General features: G+C 42.7%; 1 protein-coding gene across 6 annotated transcripts in view; it reads right to left on the bottom strand.

Moving 5' to 3' along the window:
- EPHB2 (EPH receptor B2) overlaps positions 1–21,901 on the bottom strand; it is a 786,068-nt gene that overhangs the window by 25,917 nt on the left and 738,250 nt on the right. For all 6 annotated transcript variants that reach the window (XM_086949834.1, XM_086949836.1, XM_086949837.1 and 3 more), the window contains exon 15: positions 4,604–4,759. In XM_086949834.1, the coding sequence (XP_086805960.1) occupies positions 4,604–4,759 (156 nt within the window). The remainder of the gene's footprint in view (positions 1–4,603; positions 4,760–21,901) is intronic.

Genomic DNA, 21,901 nt, shown 5'->3' with positions numbered 1-21,901 from the left:
AGGTAGTACATACAATGTTGGTCAGTGCAAGTGGCAACGCAACGTGCCAAGAAGGCTTTTGCATCCGCAATTTGATTGGTCAACATTGCATGGTATGCCCTCAATTATCTGTAAGGAAAGATGTAGCGCTTTATAAAACTCTCAAATATGTAAATATCTGGCTAGGAGAAGCTAAAATAAGATCACAATAACAATGTAAAGAGTAACCTGCATAGATTTTTAACTGCACTGAGTGCCTCTTTTTTTTTTTCTCTCTCTGCTGGCGCTTGTCTATAGGGGCACACTGATTACAGACAAAGCCTTGAGACGGCAGACACACAACTGGAACCATCTTGGCATGCTTAGAATGTTAAGCGGCCCATCTTGCCGCCCTTTTTAGTGTCCCTACGGGTGGAAAAAGTTCACAAGTGGTACATCACGAGTACGGAATGGCACCTTCATAGTTTCTGAGACTACACGCTGCATACCAGAGCCTCAAAACAAAGTTACTCCTCCATTGCTAACGTCACGTCCCTTTATTATTATTATATGTATCCCTATCAGGGATATTGTGTTTCTGTTTCTGGGACACTTCTGAAACAATTCGAATTTCTGAATAAGAACAATTGCTATGGAAAGGCCTCAACCAGCTTGAGATGCACAGTTCTGCTACAGGGATATCTTAAGGGTTTTGGGGGCCTTGAGCACATATATTTTGGGGGCCCTTGTTTTGAAGTTTTGAATTTATGATCCAAGTTCAGCTCTTTAATGCTCTTTTTGGCCAGGTCACTGACAGTGCACAAGCACACTCCTCCAAATTCAAAATGTGTTTACATCTAATATTCAGGGACAGTAAGCTGCTCACTAATATTACTGGAAAGAATCTCTGTGAAACCCTCCCATTTTTCATATGTGAGGTCCTGTTCTGATCTAAAAGAAACTTTTTTCTTGATGTTGCATGTAACATAAAAACAATATATCTCTGCAAAATGTCTGTAATGGACTCACACACAATACCAACGTTAAAATAAATTAAAGGAAAACAGTATTTTAAACAATCTGTTTAAGAAATATTCAAGGTCAAGGCAAGACTACCTGCAGAAAATAGCTGGCTCTATCAGGGGGCGCCCGCCCTCTTTGCCCAGGCCTTAAAACGTCTCTGTTCTGGTGGCACCTTATCAGTTTTTGAAATGCTCAATTTTTATTTGAAGCAATAGAGTTTCAGCAATTTGCCCATGATCACACAATGCTGTCAAGTGCAGAAGCCAGGATTAATAAGTGGGCTCCTATGAGGCGCATGAGACAAGATTAACAAGCATTGGCAAAGCCAACAGGTCTCGCCTTCTTCACCTATTTTCTTTGTCAGTGTTTTTTTTTTGCCTATGAGATGCAGCTTTAGCAACAAACAAACAAAAAAAGAAGCAAAATGGTATTGACTGGCTCGAGGAAGTGGGGGAGGTAATTTCAGTCGAACCTCTGGTTATTTCCGTTTCAGAAGCTTCACTGATTCACTTAAAAATGTTTTACTTTTTCAGCGAAGATCTTTAACCTGCATCCTGCTAAGGACACCTCAATCCACCCAGGGGAGTTTTTCCCGTCACACCCGAAAGCAGTTAACACTTCACAAGCAAAAGTTAATTTTTGACAGTTTCTATGTTCTGTGTACTGGTAGAAGGACAATCTGGCATCTGGTTGTGGGGGCCACAAAGCGTTGTGAGAAACGGGTGGGTTCACCGGTGTCTCGTAATAGAGAATAGTGGTTCAGTGATAAATTGTGGTACTTTACAAAAGCTTCCTACCTTAGAATTTAGCACTAAGGTTCGAATCTGTGTCTCAAATTCCTGTGAATTTTTGCAAATTGCATTAATCTCCTGGCCTGTAACTGAATGGAAATAACCTCTGACTTTTTCATTTTTGTATCCGACCTTGTGTGATGTAACTGGTGTTGATGTAAAGCGCTTATATACCCTTAAATCGAGTTGACGCTATATGAAAGTGCAAAAAAATGATTTGATGGAGGTGCGGAAACAATCTCCTGGCATTGCTGTGTTTCAGGTTTTTTCTCTCTATCCCGTCGAGCAGAAGCAGGCCCTCACTACAAACTGGTGGGGTGCCCCCACTCCTTCCGTACAAAATGCACAAGTCCCTCAGTCGTGCTCCCTTAACTCCCACATAGGGAAACCCTGTGCATCTTCCTCACCACCACCACCACTGACAGCATTAACATTTTGAGAGAATACACTGCTCAGTGGCGCTCTCCGATTGGCTGATTTGAGTATTCATGCGGAGATGTGGGTCGTTGAAGTCCCAGCTAGCGCCCCATTCTGGTGCGTGAAAACGCGGAGGTCATGATGTGGCTGCTGTAGCACGGCACAGCGCGGATAGGGATTCTGGTCAAACCATGTAGAGTGAGACTTAAAAGGAGAGGCTAATAAAGACTACGCAGCCTTGGTATTGGGCACACCAATTTACAGTTGCCCCAAGTGTGGGCTACCAAGTAAAATCTCCCCCCCACACCCCAAAAATTAAGTTATTCATATTGCCTGTGCCACATGTTTTTTGAAGACCTTCTATTTACAATAAAAGACAGCAGGTTAGAAGTTATGCTGCAACTGGGGTATACTTTAAAGCAAATGCGGCGAGGTTTGAAATAGAGCTTCACTACAATAACACATTCCAGAGTTTATCTCTGTGTCACTTCAATAAACCGCTGCACTAGAAGTTGTATTTTTCCACAGTAAGCATCCTCGAAGCATCCTGCGAAACCTCCTATGAATCTAAGAGGGAGAAAAACAAAGTTTTAACAAGTGCAGCCGCGAAAGTGACTGTGCTTTGTTTAATTAGTAACATGAGCCGAGATAACAATAACGGAGGAATGCAGCTGGCACAATGCGCGCCGCTGCTCGCTCCCGAGACCCCTAGACCATGGGGTGAAAGTTTAGAGGAAATGCGGGACATGCACCCATCTTTGGCCATTTGCGTGCTTTCATTATTGAAAGCCACACGCAAAGGCCAATGGAATGTCTGGGAGGAGTCCAATCCACACGGAGAAGTCTCTGGGAAGTCTGGAGTGATTCAAAGAGGCCCTCTACTAGAGCACTGCATGTGTGCTGCGCTAGGCTCGACCTAAAAAGGCTGGTCCCTGCAGCTGTTGTGACCATACACTTGTTCATCTGCTTTTACTTTGCGTAAAAAGAGGTAATCTCAATTTTTTCTTGAGTATGTACTTACTATAACTTTGCAGCCTGCTGCTGGGGTCTACAACAGTTGTGAAACGCCATCTTCATGAGTTATAGGCCGGAGCAGCAGGAAGAGGGCCTTTCACAACTGTTATAGGCAGAGGTAGCAGTGCTGTAATGCTATTAGAACATTAAAACCACTGAGTCTAAAAGGTTCTAAAATAAACAGGGAGAAATAGACAGACAAGCACTGAAAGGTTGGCACAGAAGGTATGTACTAGCCATTATCAGCCCTGGGCCATTCAATTGCCTTACCTGCAACAGAGCACTGAAGATTGTAATGTTGTAAAATTATTATTATTTTTTTACAAGTGCAGCTGTTTCATACCTACCAATTTTACGTTGTCATGGCGAATAAAGATTCTACTGTTCCCACCTCTGTTTACTTTAAAAAGTGCCCTTATTTTACCCATGGCTTCCTCTGAAAGAGGGAAGTGACTTAATCCACACTAGTACAAATCATATCAGCCACAGCCCTAGCACTGCGAATGCAGTAGTAGACTATACCACACGCACCTCTACCCCAGCTATGCCTGGCAGGACAAGCTTAGTCTTTTCATCACTTGTGGGAAACTAGGTTAACATCAAGAAAACTAAAAATTAAAATACAGAGAGCAGCAAAAAAATCAGTGAGAGGACAAGCGTTGTCTAGGCTACTTTGGCCCTCTTTTCGAGGTTCACCGCGCTCCCAATGTGGTAAAGCTGCAACTGGAAATCTATAAAGAGGGTGTAGTAATATCTAGGTCAGCTACTACCAAGTTTGACCCTAAATAATGGGGAATGGTAAGTACTGTACGATTCAGAGCTTACACACTGATTCCCACGTTTTTCCACCATTCTAAGCCATATTCCACACAGAGATTTTTTCGAGTGACAAGCACATGGAGAAAAGATCGGGAAGCAATGTTGTCACACAACTTGGAACCCTATTCCGAATAGTAATTCCCATTACTAGTCATATTGGAATTTCCTCTATTCTTACAATGAGGGCTTTTTTGAAAGTACAAACTCACGTGTAAAGAACAGGCAAAATTAATGAGAAAGTAATGAAATAAAAATTATTTTGATCAATTAATTGGATCTATCAGCTACACAAACAAATGTAATAGGGATGGTGAGAAGAGGATTTGAAAGGTGATCCCGGCCAATGATTTTTTGATTGCTAATTGAGTACAAGCTATCCATTTTAGATCCCTACTGTGGTACGAAATGAATACATAAAAGGTAAAAAACTATAAAATACACAACATTCGGAAATAAACATTTAAATCTATGGTGTCCTCAAAAAGATTTACTGCTGCTCTTTCAGTAAGTACCAGTTGGTGCTGTTGCTATGTTCTATATGGTGACATATGGTGTGACATTTGTATGGTGCTCCTACTTACTCCATTGTCATCTGTGACACCACATCGAAGGCAGTGAAGCCGGCGTTGGTGAAGCTTTCCTTGTATTGGCCCATCTTGATAGCATCCAACCACTCGTCCACTGTGTTGAAGCTGGTGTAATCAGGGACGGTGCGGTCCAGCAGTGGGAGGTTCACCCTGATTGAGACACAAACATGTGCAAAGCGAAGCCATTATAAGTCTGTAGTGGCCAGAGAACGTAAAACCCTACAGCATTCTCAATCACGTGAAGCCACCGTGGAATCTTGCCATGATAACATGTATATTGATTTATTGATGTTATTCTTTATTCAATTATACATGATAATCAGAAAAGATAAAAACACACATTAAAAAGAAACACATAAACCATTTGAAAATACATTAATAAACACTGACTGGATCGAATAGACCGGTTAAAAAGAAAAGGAAATGGAAACATCACCCCACCTAGTAGTGGCAGCCTTTAACCAGCTAAACAAATCTATTTTTACTACCACAAGAGTTTTGGCGAGTAAACCCAGAGGCACCAAGCCGGGCTGGTCCAAAAAACATGTAGGCCCGCGGGAAAATATTTGCGGGATGTCCTAAATACTGTGCCCCTTAGCAAAGATAATATTAAGGAGGCCAGGAAGACATATAAACTTGCCCTGAGGAAGAGGAAGGCAGAGCTCAAAGAAGCTTCTTGGGACCGGCTGGTGTCTGCATGCTCCGCTAGAGATTCATGGGGTTTCTGTGCTTTCGTCAACGGAAGGCAACCTAATGTGGCCGTTCAAGATGACAAAGGTTCCTCCATTCCTCCAGCTGAATGGGTTACACATTAACCAAGGGTATATGCGCTGGATAAATACTTTCCACAACCCCAGGGTTTTGGGGATAATCTGTACCCCTTGGTGATTAGGTTTGAGTTTGATGAGGTATACAAGGCGGTCGTGGGCAGCCCTTCCAACAAAGCCCCCGGACCTGATGGTATACCCATGGACCTTTACAAGGACGAACCCCATCTCTGGGCCATAGTCCTGGTTAACGTTCTTAACGCTGTATCCCAAGATGGTCTCCTGCCAATTTGGAAATCTGCTACTATAGTACCTGTTTTCAGGAAGGGGAACCGGCAGGACCCTGCTTGTTACAGACCAATTTTCCTGCAATGTTCTGTAGTAAAAGTGGTAGGGTGTATTGTCCTCCAGCGCGTCGAGGACTGAGCTCGGGAAAAAGACATCATCTGCCCCGACCAATGTGGTTTCAGGGAAGGGATGAGCACTGCTGAATGGGGCCTGAACCTAAATCTCCTCATTGGGAAGTACGTCGTGGCGAAGTAGGGATTCATTTTCCTTGCATTTATGGATCTCAGCAGCGCCTTCGCAGTATGAACAGGATAGCAAAAAAAAAAAAATACATTTATATTTATTTTACTTGGTTGTTGCTCAATAACACTTATGGAGTCACACTTCCTACCAAAAGGAACTGTTGGAAGTTCTTGGGAAACAAGCTCTGCATTCAATAATTAAAAAGCCCACTTATTTGAGGCGGAGGGTCATGGATTCCCATTGGGGTAGTACAAGATACAGCTGCTTGGACCATCAACCATATTGCATGCCCCTTATATTTGGGAGCATATTTATGAACTGCACATTTATATATTACTCTTAATGTACAAAAAAAGGTGACATAGCCCAAAGTTTTTCAGAGAAGCCCAAGCTGATATTAACTGATGCTGTCCTTGGCAAATAGCAATTATCGAAAATAAGTACAGGGTCCAAAAATGAGTGCTGGTGCCCACCACTTGCTCAAATTAAGCACTGGCCTCGACCCTTGAATTGAGATAATCCTGGCCTAGTAAATATTCCTCTCATAATTTGCCAAAATTTGTGTCATGCAGATAGAGTTGGGACATCTGTAATGTTGTGGGACAAGTGATCACGGAGAATAAAAATCAGTAATAGAGCTACTCTTCAATGGGATCAGTTTAGGTCATACAGTTGTTTCAAGATTCATTGACATTGTTGTAGAGCCAACCATTGTGTGCTTTGAGGTAGCTCGAATGGGGTAGCATACTTCAAAGTTTCCTTCGTGGCTCTCTATTTTTTCCAAAATTGCATATTTACACTTTTGGTAATCGCTGGTTAAGGCAAGCTCTTGCTGGCTTTGTTATCTTGATTCAGCTTGCTCCTGTTCCCCAGCAGCACCTGAAAACTGTGCTCCAGCACCACATGGCATAACATGTCAACACAGGAGTGGTATCATGTTAAGAACTGTGAAAAGTATTTTAAGAGATTGTGCCTTTTTGGGTAACATATGGTGCCCCATATAGTCTCAATTAATACTATTTACTGTACTTAGTTTACAAAGCGACTGACAACTCAATTATTCCTGTGCCCTGGTTCAACTTTAAATTTCCTGATTCGCTCTCCAAAGTCAGCCTGCGTCTGCTTTGTCTTTGTGCTGATTATGACCTTCATAGTAGCCTATAAGATCGAAACGTCATCAACACTATGACAGATAGATTGAATCCCTGTTCATATATTGATGGACGGAGTTGTGTAACTCAAAATGATATACCCAGCTGAGCTACTATGACCCTTGTCGTCTATTTGCACAAACACATCTATAAGTTATTGTTTTTTACTCGCTGTGCTGGGGACAAAGAGCACTAAAGTTATTGTTTTATGCACTATTTCTATTAATTCTGTTAAAATATCTGTTTGTAGGCAGGTTTCTTTCTTTCTTCAAAAATCACATAGAGTGTTTAGGGAAACTGAATTGCTAATGAATACTTTGACAATAGAACTCCAAATGAGCGCACAGTAATCTACTGTTTTTCCTGCATGAGCTTACTATCCGCATCCTGGGTTGCCCTTGTTTTCTCTACTACCTCTCTTATGGGAAGGAGTGTGACATTTTGCGAAGATTTCACTACCTGTGAGTGACATGGGTGATGTGCAGGGCTCAGGAGTAAGGCTGCTCCGCAGAGGGTAAGTTTGGGACATTCAGAAAGAGAATGTGTGAACCTTGAACACTCTTTGTGTGGTTAACTGCCTTCGGGTCATGGGCCTTAAAGAGTGGCATCAGAAAAGCAATCAACAGAGGAGCCATGAACATGGGGGTGACCCAACGTAGAAAGACGGAAATCAATTGGCAACCTCTTTTGGCCAGGATCAACGTACAGTACAGAAACAGGAATGAGCACTGGGAGTCTTGTGTGCCAGGTGGCGCACCAGATTACATTTACGGACTGTCCCGTTGAAGTCTCACATGCAAGGTAAGTGTCTTTTGCAACCAAAGTGCTGCATGGGTGTTAAAGTTCATGCACCATCTTCACGCCATATTGAGCAATTGGGCCATGTTGCCTCTTCTTGGTTAGAGAGTGAATACTCAGTCATAAAGGGGCTTTGAGTATTGGTTGAAGGTAATCTTAACCGCATCGATGCTGCGGCGATTTTTGCGCTGTGCGGCTGTTTTCCCTTTTCCGCGATACATGACGAGCTCAGCTCGTCATCAGCACACGCCACCCGTGGGTGATGACGAGCTGAGCTCGTCATCAGCATCGAAAGGGTTAAAACAGGTTGCAGTAAATCAGTTCAGCCTTGCATTTATAATGAATGAAGACTGTATGCAGGAATGTCACTACATCAGGTGAGAAGGTCTGGTTTTAAGTGGAAGATCTTCCTTTCAGAAGAGAGCATTTTAGTAATGGTTTTTCCATGTGTGATGAAGCACGTGTGTACAGATAAATTAATTAATGTCATTTCTGCACATATGGAGAAGTCCCCGTGCAGACCAGAGTAAGGAAAGTATCTTTCCTACCCGATGTTCCTTTACAGAGACAAGAGTTTGCCAGAGGGAACCCGCGCATGCAATGTCTTGCACAGAGGATGCCCAAGTGAAGCTCTGCATGTCTGAAAGGCATTATAGGTAAAAGAGGAAGAGTCTTGTGAAGCATCTGGAATGCATACATGAAACACAGAACAGGAATACTGGGCCCGAAGCACATTTTGTGTATTTTTAAGGCAAAGTTTCAGATCAGCTGCACACATCATCACACTATGCGAGTTGCAGAAGCTGAAGTTATGTGCTGCAACTTCTATGTCCTAACAAAAACTGTCTAACTGGGACTTACACTAGTTACATTGCTTCAAACTTTGTATCGATTTTGTAAAATGTCTGAACTTTATATTTCAAAGACTTAGCCCTGGAATTGGTCTCTGAGCAGAAATCTGAGAGATCTCTTTTCTGCAACAAAATGGCCTCCGGAAAGAGACAGAAAATTGAAGAGAAAACAGCTAGCAGGCTCAGGGCAGACCGCTGTGTTTCTCTATCGCAACAATTCCAGTGAGCGAGCGAGTGTAATGCATGCACTGCACGGCGGGTGCATAGAACCTCAGAGTGTGTGTGTGTGTGGAGGGGGGTGGGGGCCATCTATGCATTGCCAGGACCAGTATTGCCCAAAAGCTCAAGTATTCTGCTGCGCAGTGCTTACCTCACACAGACACATGCAGGCACTGTTCTACTACTGTAAGTTGTGCAGCCGACCTACAGAAATGCTGGCACTGTTCTTTCCAAAGATTAGGGTCCCAGATTCCTCAAGCATGAACTGAACCGTGGTAGTGCAATTGTGTACTGACATTTGCAGAGACCAAGCAGCGGAAAAACATGTAAAAAACAAAGAAAAAAACACAAATTCTGCACCAATCTTTGCAAACGTTTTTCAGCTTATGATGTTCTCCACTCCACCGTTTGTGAAAATGCCCATGCAACAGAGCCCTGTGCGATATATAATGCTACTAAGCATCCGACAATAGCTGCCTACAAGTAGTGCTTTCAAAGGAAACAAATCAATGCAGGTACTCACCAAAAGGCGGGAGGAGTGTGGGGCAGGCATAAGGGCGGAGCAAGGGGCGGGGCTAGGTTTTCGACCTTTCCAAGCTTTGTATGCAAGCATTGTAAGATGGTCGGAAGTATCTGTCCAGTTGTTATGACAATGATAGCCATTTACACCGCATTTACTAATACTTGTTTATTATTATCCAAGGTAACCCTCTTTTAAAGCAACCTTACAATAACAAAAGGTTGAGGAAACAACTGTAAGATTCCAAATGTATGTCTTGTCCTTTGCATGGAGCTCCTTGATGCATGGTCATAACTCACTGAGCTATATGACAAGGAATTTACCTTTTGATCTGCAGGTAATACAAGTGTCTCTGTAACAAAAAGTGTAATCAACTGAGCTATCTAAACAAAAACAAATCTTTTTTCATGCTGAGCTTTCCAACAAACACATTGGCCCTCAAGCCAATTTTATGGTGACTTAAACCTTTGATTAGAATGGATTCAGATCTTTCCAGCAGGTGCATTGACCACCTCTTAAATAATATATCCACTTCAAGCCTGAGAAGGGCCTGTAGTGTGGAGAATACATACTCTGCCAGGATGGATCTTACCAGGTATCTAAACAGATGCCAAGGGATAGAAGGATTCATTGCCAGCCTATAAAAAAGCCCAAACTATGGTTATTGTTCTCTGGTTATATGGATGATGTATGTGTGCACACCCAAAATATTTATGGACAGGGACGTGGGAGCTCCCAAGTGGTTTCATGTTATGCGGCATGCATGTTCAAGCAATGTCTGATTTTTGCCATCAAAGCCTTGCATGCTGGATTTTCAATAACCATTACTTATAATGACAAAAAATCAGAACTGTCTGAAAGTGTCATACATTCAATGGAGCCTCCTGTGAGGCGTCATGATCTCTTGACGCCTGTTCTTGATCTCTCTGCAATTCAGTAGACAAAGGTCCATAATTAGATAGTAAAAGGGTGGATGATGGATGGATGGGTGAAAGGATGGATGTGTGAATAGATGAGTGAAAAAATGGATGAGGGAAAGGGAGGATCGATGGATGGAACGGTGGATGGATGGCTGATGGATGAGTGAAAATGTGGATGGAAGAGTGGATGAAGTTGTGAAAGAGTGGGTGGATGGATGAGTGAACAGATGGGTGAAACAATGGATGGAGTGGTGAATCAATGGATGAGTGAAAGGATGTATTGATGGATAAACCAAAGAATGGATGGATGTGTGAAAGAATGGATGGATGGGTGAGCGAGTGAGTGAAATGATGGATGGGTGATGGAAGGGTGAAAGGATGGATGTATGGATAGATACATGAAAGAATGGATTGAGGAGTGACAGGGAGGGTGGCAGGGTGGATTGAGTTCTAGATGGATAAGTGGATGGATGAAATGTTAGATGAATGAGTGAAGTGGTAAATGGATGGACAAGTAGATTGATGGATGGGTAATTCGATGTATGAGTGAAAGGATGGATGAAGTGATGAAAGTATGGACAGTTGGATGAGTGATAAAAGGGATGAATGGATAGAAGGGTGGGTGGATGGATGGAGTGTAAGGGTGGGTGGATGAATGAATGAAAGGGTGGATGGATAAGTGTAGGTGTGGACAGATAATGGATATGTTTGGAGATGAATGGATAGGTTTGGATATGGATGGATGGACAGAATGATGAGCGACTGAATGATTGATGAAAGAATTCATGGATGACAGAAGGCATAGGTAAAATGGTGGATGTCATTGGGTGGGTGAAAGGATGAATGGATAGATGCTTTGATTGAGAAGACAAGAGAGATCTTCTGAGGAGGGTCAGGGTCACTTGTTTTGCTTGCTTGGTGCTTTAATTCAAAGTAGGGGGTATTTACATTTTTGGGCTACTCCCTTTCCTCCTGTCACATTTGGCTTATGTCTGGTTTCCCATACGAATCAAGGGGTTTACATGCAGCAAACCACTCTACAAAAGGTAAAAAGAAAAATGGTGTTGTGTTTTAGGTCTTTTTTCTTTGAGGTTAAATATGAAATTGGGGGAGATGGCTGGCATTTCCATTCAAGTAAAAATGTTTCATTTAAATTGCTGCTGGCCTAAATTTTCAGTCGTTTAAAATAAGAGGCATGCTAAAAAGCTATAATGTCCTGAAGAATGCGACCCACATTTCCGTCCATTAGGTTTTACAATATCTCCCAACTCCCACTGTGCAAGATCAAAGGGGAAACCAAACACCCTGCCACCACACTCCTACTGGAAGATTTACAGAGTAGCACACAAAATTGCAGTGCCCTGGTGACAAGTGCTGCTGTTCTGGCACTCTTCTGCGAGCTCAGCTCAGAGTTGCACACTGAATCAATGCGGGAAGTGTGAAAAGTGCTGCCAAGGTACAAGATAACAAGAGGTGCACCACCTGCGATTCTCTCTTTGGCTGGGGAGATTTGTCTGGGGAGAAGTTCTGGTACTCAAAGGGAGAAAATTAAAAAATGCTGATACTCAGTGCAGTGAGTACCGGTACCTTTTAAGCACTACTCACAAGTATAGCAGTATTGTGATAAGCAGACCTCAGAGTGCATGCCGTGTCGGGCAGTTATAGTTTTTATGTTTAGTGTACACCTTTGATTCCCAATTTGTGGGTACGGCTGAATTCCAACCTGCTGAACCCGGCTCCAGACCGGCTTTGTGCAGGTGGAACGCCTTGTACATCCCTATTAGGCATCGCCTATGCAGGCCAGGCAGCCTGCATTGGAGTCGACAGATCTCCCGCCATTCGCTCATTCTCACTGTGAGGCGAGCTTACACGGGCTCCCCTCTGGGACCCGCCATTAATTTGCCACTGTTGTGAGATGTTGCCGCCTCATTAGGGGCTATCATTTGTTCTGACTCTAATTCTTTCATTTCACGGGCATGGAAAGCAACTGTGTGTTTTGCAGGAGCTTGTAAAGTTATATTGTAGCTGACACATGAAATCTTTGCGGAAAGCGGCAAAAACACCAGGGAGCTAAAGATGGATGCTGCACACTGTTATTTGCTGCTAGAAGTTTCGCCTGCTCCCATTCCGGCCCAGCATGCCCCCAATTCAGAGGCTGGCAAGACTCATTCGTTTTATTTTGCTCGCCAAGATCCTCCAGCTGCATCCTGGGAATCTGGCATCTCGGAAAGCAGGGTTTTGAGGTTCCTCATCAGGGCTGATCTGCTTCTCTTGACCCCTTTTTAGGTCTGACTTGACATCTCAGCTGTCTGCTAGACCTGGTGTTATAATTTCTTAAACATAGAGTGGGCTTTGGTTCCACTCAGAGGAGTACTACCCTCTCATTGCATGCTAGTGGTTTTCTGGTGCTTCTGTCCACCTACTATGGAGAGCTTGCATTGCAATATATCATGGACTATTTTACATTTTAGAAGTATAATAAAACTTGTCATGCCATACATTAAATTGCTTATCTCATAGATGCATTTCAATGCAGAAATCAATATCAATGATTTTTGTTTTGTGTTTTTTCACCAAAGGTTTTTTATGTTTAAGTGAGGACTCAAAATGGAACCCAGACAGGTTAGTTTCCTAATGCTTAACTTCTGACTTCTAATTTTGAGACACAAATCTAATTTCAAGTGAATATATCTTTGAAAAATACAGATCTACTAGATGGCCCAAAACAAGGACTTCTCAAGGATCAGCCATCTTTCTGATCTTCCCAGCTATTGATCCGTTTTGTATTGTCATGCTGCAAGTTGGAGGAAGCAAGCTCCTCCTCGTGTGAGCATGAGCAAATCCTCTTCTCTGGCTCTCTTTTAAGCACATCGAGGTTGAAAGAACAGTGCAGATGTATTTTAGACAAACTCTACCAACTAATCAGAAATATATTCTGGCATGAATATTCTGCTCTACGCATCACTTGCAAAAATATCTTTCCACCGCATGTCGATGTTATTCTATTAAATCCGATGGAGCGCTATTTTATATTAGGATTATATTAAGAATGCAATATGTTTGATTATATTGTGACAATGAGATCATGGTACTACACTGAACTACACCCTTTGCTGTTGCAAATCAGCATCTGCTTCATTTTGAGCTGTGCATGGCTCCCAGGTGGGGGGGGGGGGCGTGGTGGGTCATGGAGGGAGTCGCGATGGAAGGGATCGCGCAGGGGCTTCAGAATTAAATTGAAAAAATACTAATTGAATTAAGCTTGGTCCCGCGTATTCTCTGCTCCTGCTCTCCTATCTTGGACAGGAATAGGAACAGGCAGCCAGGCTCCCTCCCTTGACCAATCCCAGATTGTCTGAGCGTCGTGATACGGCGCTCAGCCATGGGCTGGATGGGTGGGCATGTTCTCCATGCAGGCTGCAACGCAGCCTGCATGGAGAAGGGGAATGTGCGCGTGACTGGTTTGGGTGGACGGAGAGGGCAGAGCAAACAGTCACTGCGCAGTCAGGAGTGGGTAAACCACTCCTTCCCTGCCCTGCTCGAAGAGCATATCAGCCTAGCCCGCCGCTAAGCAGCCGGACATAAAACATAAAATGACAAAAACTCTAAGTTATTATCATTTTTTGTTTCTCACTGCTTAAAAGCAGTGGGCGATGTTCCTCCGCCATACTGGAGGAGCCGCCCCATGTGCAAATGCCCAGTAACCACTCTAATGCTGTATTAGGATATTAGGATAGGATAAGGCACAGATGATCAAACTCCATCGTAGCTAAAGGACAATGAATGAAAATGTCAATTGTTTTTACATAGCCCTTAATACTGCTCTACGGGTAGTATCACATGAATTTACAATTCTGCTTTCCTGGCGTTTCGGCACAATTATCGATTTACCACATTTGCTACATAATCCACCATTTGCATAATTTGCAAATTTTCACAAAAATGCTTCTAGATCAGAACGAATCAAAAGATATCAAAACAATTGCCACATATGTTACACAGAATCTGCTTCATAATTTGCTTTTGTTTGCCACTTTATTTAGTCAACCACGCCACATAATTAGGTCCCCCGTTGCTGCATAATTCCAGTGGCCCTGTAAATAAACTGTATCTAAGTGCTCGTGTATTTTTTTGCAGATAATGTAAATGATAATTTGGAAAGATGTTGATTGGCCCAGGAAGACACAATACGATCAGATGAGAACAGTGGGATTGCAACCTTGGCACGACCCCCATATAAAATATGACAAATAGAGCATAGGTATACATTAGATGTCTTTCAAAAGTATGCCAGGATATCAGCTAGCCCCTGCATTTCTTCCCTAACACCTCGGTGAGTATCAGCCGGGCCGTGTACTGTATAAGGAACAATGTAGCATAATCAATAGCTGTAAACTATTCCACATTACGAGAATAAATCCACTTGCACATATTTGGAATCCTCTATATTATACACAGTGCATATGAGTCAGTGCCTGGCCAGAGACAGTATCCATAGATCAGGCAGACCCTGGATCAGATAGAACTTTCATATTCCACATCAACAAACCCAGATTTGCGTAGGAAAATGCAAGATACTCACTGGTAGTGTTTCTGAGTTGGACACATTTCTTGATATGCATAATGTGGAATGATATGGTACAGTACAGGATGGTACTGGGATTGCTCTAAAATTCTTACTCACCTGTGTTGTATACTTAGTTATTATGCTGCATCCATTTGCAAGGTTTGGGAAGGAAGCCACCTTATGGGCTGTGCTGAGAAAATTGAACAAAACTACCTGCAGTAATGCTAAATGCTGCTGTGCACATCCCACAAGCCTCATCCTCTCCTCCTGCAAGCACCATATGTCTCTTCTTAGCAATGTAAAAATACCCATGTGTTTCTAACTGAGTCACTTTAGAACATTTTAATTGGGTTTTAGTAAATTAAAGTAGCGTAGAACTTTATGACAGATTTTCCTACTTAGCAGGACAATGTGTTTAACTTGCAGGCCTTCTTTCTACCACTGTCAACATGTTGTCACATTCTCGAACCTAAAAAGCATGGAAGGGGGTGGGACCACACAACATGGATGAAGTACTCTTTCCTAAATCATAAACTATGTGGTTACAATGAACACATGTAAGCCACTACAGGGACTATCTTATTAGACGGGGAGGGTTACTAGAGTGCCTGACTCCTGGGTTCAGTTCCAGGTCACACCATATCCAAGATAAGAAAGTGCTTAATTTGTAAAAATGAATAAATGATAAAAATAATTTAAAAAACAAGCACAAGGTAAAACATTTCTGAGGAGACCACTACTGGTAATGCCAAATGCCAGAATTGTTGGAGTACCAAGTCTGCCTAGTCTTGATTCCACCAAGATTCAATTTTTCCGAATATATGATGTTACCACGAATACAAGTTCCACGCATGGCAATACCACGCAAATTTTAGTTCGCAAGTGGCTTTACCACGCTGGAATTTGCAACGAAGGATCATACCACGCATTTTTACGTCCTAAACACAAACACAAATGCTAAAGATTATTTTCTTACCTGACACCTTCCTGTCTTTCACCAGCACCCGTACCTTCCATCCACCATCGAAACAAGCGTGAAAACACGTCTGCCAAAATTAAAAAAGGACTGCCGTAACGGCACGTCTTTGGGGGAGGCACTTTCCTTTTACCTCAGTGCTACTGAAGTGCGTTTTTTTTTTAAATGTAATTAACCCGCTCTGGAGGAAGCCGTCGACGCCTGCTCAATTAATTTAGGTTTTTCTTTGTCTAATTATCGTAAGCACTGGGAAAGGGAGCCGAGCTCAGGGCAGTAAACTGACACTCGGACGCCGTGTGTGGCATCCTCGTTGGTACTGAAGTGCGTTTTTTTTTTATTTAATTAACCCGCTCCTTTTTTTATTTCTGGGGGGGAGACCCCCCCAGGCCCCCCCCGCCCCGACCCCAGCCGACCCCCGCCAACCCCCCAATCCCCCTAATGCGTGGCAAAGACTGTCGTTGAAGGCATACGCGTGGAAAAGACGTTTGCGAGGTAAGTGCCTCGTAGTAAACGTCACGCGTAGAAAAGCCTTCGTTGAAAATGATGTTTCCCAATTTTTCCACCACCTTTTACTACCTTTCTCATTATCTCGAGATTGCAGGTTCTTTTTTCATTATTGATGTATCAATTTGTCACTGTTTTTCCTATATTTCTTTTTTTGCTTCTTTCTCCCTCTTCTGCCTTTCTCTCTCTCGCTCAGTGCCAACGTCTGACGATGAAAAGTAAGTCATGATCCTCAAAAAGTAGTGCTGGTGCTCAACACCTAAAACCACGTGTACAATTCAAGCACCAACTGAAGAGAAATTGATATCTATGATCCTTTCTCTAGTTACTGATTCCTGGATATTAACACAGCAGCCTTTTAATTTAAAGGCCAATGAAAAGGCACATATGAGTGCAGAGGAGGCCATAGGAATTTAATCTGATTGGAAGCTTCATTCCAAAGTGAACTGATGGCCGAAACACTAGAATTACTTTTTGTTTTCCAACTTTACTTTCTGTAGCATTGCATTACTGCAGTTGAGTTTTTCTAACAATCCCCTTCAGATCACTAACTTTTTAGACGCTGACTTACAGACCTCTCTACTGCTCCCACACATCTTCAGTTCCAAAACTTGAGGTGGAATGTGCATCTTCAGACCACTAAGTTCTCCTCCATCTTGGGGACCAACACTAATCAGCCATATATTGATCACTCACTTACTGATAGATGTTAGCATCACTTTAAAAGAGAAACAGTAACAACTTGGAATCTGAGGCTTGCTGGAGTTACAAACCAGGTGCCATCTTTCATGGCTCAAGCAGACAGAAATTTTGAATATGTGCCGCTTTCAGGTGGGTGCATGCATAGTTTATGGCTTCCTACCTAACCCCCATGTAGTTCGAGACAATGGGCATTGCAGATGCAACTTGAGATGTGCAAAAGAAGCACTATGCATCATTATGAATCGGACAGCTGCACACTGTCTACATGATGCATCTCGATTGTCTCCTAGCCAGCTGATACCTACACAGGAGATTCACAGCTAGCATCTGAGACAAGCTTCACAACAGCTTCCACCCTTGCAACACCTCTACTTCTTCCCCTAACAGCTAACTGTGAGGACTATAGTGCTTTGATAATGAACTAGAGTGCTCACCTAGTTCAAAGAATGTGCCTGCACTGGGTGACATGATGCTGGAGAAGACGGCTTTTGAATCAATCACTTTCCTCTTCGGAAGGCTGAATATGTACCAGAAAATGTTTCTCATCTTTGCTGCCACAAGTTCCTAAACCAAATGAGTCCCAGAAAACATTTATTTTCATGTATTTGTATTGCATATTTATGGTTTTCCCAGTCTAGTCTATTAAAATTGTGTGTTTTGTGTTTTCAGTAAAATAGTGGCGCCATTGGTCTATCTAATTTAACAGGCTACTTATTTTAAATTCTGTTTTAATTAATTACCTTTGGCTATAGCCATTTACAAGGTATACAGGGAGACAGTGTTATAGACAATGAACATATATATTTTTAAATGTGTTTTTGTTTCATTTGCTTTTATTTAACTCAGGGTAAAATGATTTTGAAGTCGGTTCACAGTAGTGCTGGAAAATGCAACTACTGACAAAAAGAAGTGGGTAGGAAGTAAAAAGCTGCAGTGGAAAGCTAACAGCCTGTCGATAGACTGCTACCCGTGAGAAGTACATTTTAATCATTCAAATTGTAAGTTATTATTAACTTTATTGTACTTATGATTACATTTTCTCAAAATGCCAATAAAAAAATTATAACAAAAACATTTTACTCAGAATGCCAGACTTATGTCACAAAGATGAGGAATATATTTGTGAAGTTAATTAAAATCGGTCCTCATTTCAGTTCTTCCTGTTTTTCTTTGAAAAAGTCATAGGAAAAAAATGTTTCCTCTCCGATACGATCCATCAAATCCCGGCAGACATCACTCATCAATTCTTAAAATAAGCATGGCACCATCAATGAATGATTCATATTGTGACAAGAATCTGCTTTCACCCTTTCTATAAACTCCTTGGTATGACTTAAAAGCAGGCATTCACTACAATGCATTTAAATAGAAAGAAAGCAGAGTGCTATCACTCAAAAAATCCAACAGGAATGCTTCCAGTAACCTTCAACCTACATAGTGGCAGGAAAAACAAACCTTATCACAAATACTTTTGTGCATTTCACCTCATTGTAATGGTCTGATTCATGTAAGCAACATTATGCTAGAGGAGGGCAATTCCTGGTGGACAATGACTGGGTGGACTAGGGCCCTGGCTTCACCTCAGACCCATTGACTCCACCCAAACAATAACTACCTAGGAATGCCCACCCTAATAGATAATATTGCTCAAATATTTATCCATAATATATTTAAGAGAGTGAGCAAGATGTTTACACAGCTGTTACGTGCATGAGCCTTTCTACTCCTGCTTACTCAAGTATAGGTTACTTTGGTAAACTTTAATTTTTTACAACTTGCAGGGGCCTGGAAACATTCTCAATTAATGGGTAGTTAAAGTCAACAGCCATTGTACAAAAAAATGTCAGCTCTGTCTGCAAACAGATGTCACACGAAAAGAAAAAGCATTTCTGGCAGGCGTGACAGATGCCTTCAATGGTCCAACTATGAGACATTCCTCATCATCGGAAGCCCCTCCAGGTTTTAGGTTGGGTCGATGGGTATTCCTTGAAGTTATTGTCTTGAACTGTGATGTGATCTGTATGTTAGTTTTCTCCCTGAGTGAGATGCATTCTTATTAGCAGGTGCAGAGATGGCTTCCTTCCTCCTTCGTCCAAAAGGTAGAAAAAATCACACAAATAATGTGAAAATCCGTCTCTGAGGACAGGCGGACTGAACGTTGCTGAGTTTCCTGTTTGCGCACTAATGACTTAACACTGGCTGAGATTAACTGAATATTTCCTACAAGATGTGGGTCTGGGCTGACTGCAAAGAAGACCTGAAGCTGCTGCTCATCGACAAGGCCCAATAATGCACAAATCAGTCTGGGATTATGTTTGTGCAGAGGGGGCGTGGCCTGACTGCTCCTGTTAGAGTAGGAATATGGCTGATTTGCAAAATGATGGTCGCTATATGTGGTGGCTAAATCAGAAAAAATCAACCACACTCCAAAAACTCAGCTCTTCTTTTTGTCCTACATGGTAGACTTTAGTCAAGAAAACACCACTTGGCACTACAAGCCAAAAGATTGATCCATGCCGATTGCACGGAGTTGAGCCCTGAAGCAGCCGTAGGGTGAGGTGTGGAATCTGATCTGCGACACAGTAAGCATGAGGCACAGTGGTAGGAGGTGACACGAAAACACCATATGGGCCAAATTCTTACACATCATCAATCTATTTTTCTAATACTATAGGTTTAGCCTCTACGACACTACCTAAACTTTAAAGTCTGTCCTATACCAGTTTTCTGGTGGTACAGTGTCATAACAAAACTTTTGGGGGTCCCCCTGCAAAGTACATTGGGGGCCCCATCACGCTACCGACCCATTCAGGGGCTCTCAGGCCAGAATCCGCATCCAGTGCCGGAGGAGGCCCCCTGGAGATTAGGCCCCCTACACCGCGGGGGCTTAGGGGGATAATGTTATGCCAGTGTGGTGGTGTTCTTTCACTACTGTATACATTAAGACAGTTGCTCATTCTCAGCATAGACTGCAATATTATGGCACATTCTGAAACTGGCTATTCTGAACATGGAAGCCATTTTGGCCTTCAGATACAAATGTATAAGATGTCTCTTTTCATAATGAATATAATTGCAGTTAGCGTAAGGTTAAGGAATATAGGGTTCTGAGGATGCACGTGGCAGTTATACACTCTATTAAAAAAGGCACACGGTCATATAACAAGATGTGAAGGGCTCTTCTTTATGGGTTACACTGTCACCATTACTTCAGCTGCATGAACTAGAACTGTCTAGTACTTCCTGTTATGTGGGGATTGGTTTCATGATGTTGAGAAACAGTGAAATTCTGCTAACATCCATGAGAAGTGTTGCAGGAAAAGTTGAGACTCTGAATGGCCGCAAGGGAACCATGATGCCAAAAAGAGCAAAGCAACGTCACAGTTTAAGGGAAGTGTTGTTTTGGAAGTGCTGTGCTGCCTTGCACTTAAAAGGGCCTTGTGGTAAAGAGTGAGAAACCACTGAAGTGTAAGACTTAAGTGATAATGGAAAGAAGTGAGACACCCTGAGGTTTGAAGGGGCAGAAGAGAATCTTCAATGACTTGTAAGAAACCCAGATGTGCATAAATACCGACTCTCTGCCAATGCACACAAGAGCTTCGTGTGACAATAGTGTAAGACTCCACTAAAGCCTATGAGGCCTGTGACTCGAAAGTTTAAGACTTTGCTGATGTTTGCTTAATGTGTCGGACATAGCATGGAGCGAGCTCGAAGGAAATATGTACATTTATACTTAGAAGTGATGCACAATCCACCTGCGATCCATAGTCTGGACTAGTGGCGAACTGGGATCAACAGGCAACACCCACTAAAAGACAATGGTTACCTGATATGTCTTATTGTAAAGAACAATAGGAACTATATGCTGAAGAACTGCCAGCACACTCAGGACCCAAGGACTTGTGGGTTCCTCTCACCGCATGCCTGATGTCTCTCCTGGCTCTTGCTTAGGGGCGAGTAGATGTTTGTTGCTATCTGCACTGGTCGTAGTTATGATGTTACTGTCAAGTGGCTGTTTGTAACTGTGGCTGCACTACTATATCTCTAACACGTGGCACTCTTTTTCGGTGTTGTTGTATTGCATGTGCTTATTGCATGAATACCAATAGAAATAATTTAAAAAAAGGAAAATAGGCACATTGAACCACGAGGTGTGTGCAGTCTAGTCAAGATCATGCGCCCATAAGCAGACTGTTATGCAGACCAAGAGTTGCTATTTCTTAACTGATCACCCCATATGAAATCATACCCCAAGGGATTTCCCCTCACAATCATTCAAATCTTTGGTCAAGTGGTGAATTTAAGGTTAGAACGCAGGTCTCCAGACTCCATAGTCATCAATGTAACTGCAAGACCACATTGCCAGTAATGGACCTCATAAAGGGGGGAAGGCTGAGACAGGGCCGGCTTTATGGGAAGTGCGACCGGTGCCACTGCACCGGGCACCAAGCTCAGGGGGCGTCATCTACCTCTGACCAAAATGAATGCTGTTGTCTATCTTTCATTTCCTCAACAATGTGAATGTAGGAGATGAACAAATGCGCTCAGATGGTTGTGGATGGATGTACTAGGCCAAGAGGTGTGCCGATCCCATGAATGCCTTCTGCTACTGCACATACAGCCAGAGCGGCTGCTGGGCCCCGAGTCAACGCCGCACAAGTGCTTGTGCTGTGCAACAACAGCAAGTCAGAACAGCCGTGCACCCTCGGGCTTCTGACAACAAGGCAGAGGGCCCTCGCAGGAGCAGCCCTTAGATACAGGAGAGAAACAGCACTGGCCTTCAACC

The sequence above is a fragment of the Lissotriton vulgaris genome, unplaced genomic scaffold (genome assembly GCF_964263255.1).
Source record: "Lissotriton vulgaris unplaced genomic scaffold, aLisVul1.2 SCAFFOLD_259, whole genome shotgun sequence".
In the NCBI taxonomy this organism is placed as follows: Eukaryota; Metazoa; Chordata; class Amphibia; order Caudata; family Salamandridae; genus Lissotriton; species Lissotriton vulgaris.
Note: the sequence above shows the minus strand (reverse complement) of the source record. Positions and strands in the feature narration are given on the sequence as shown.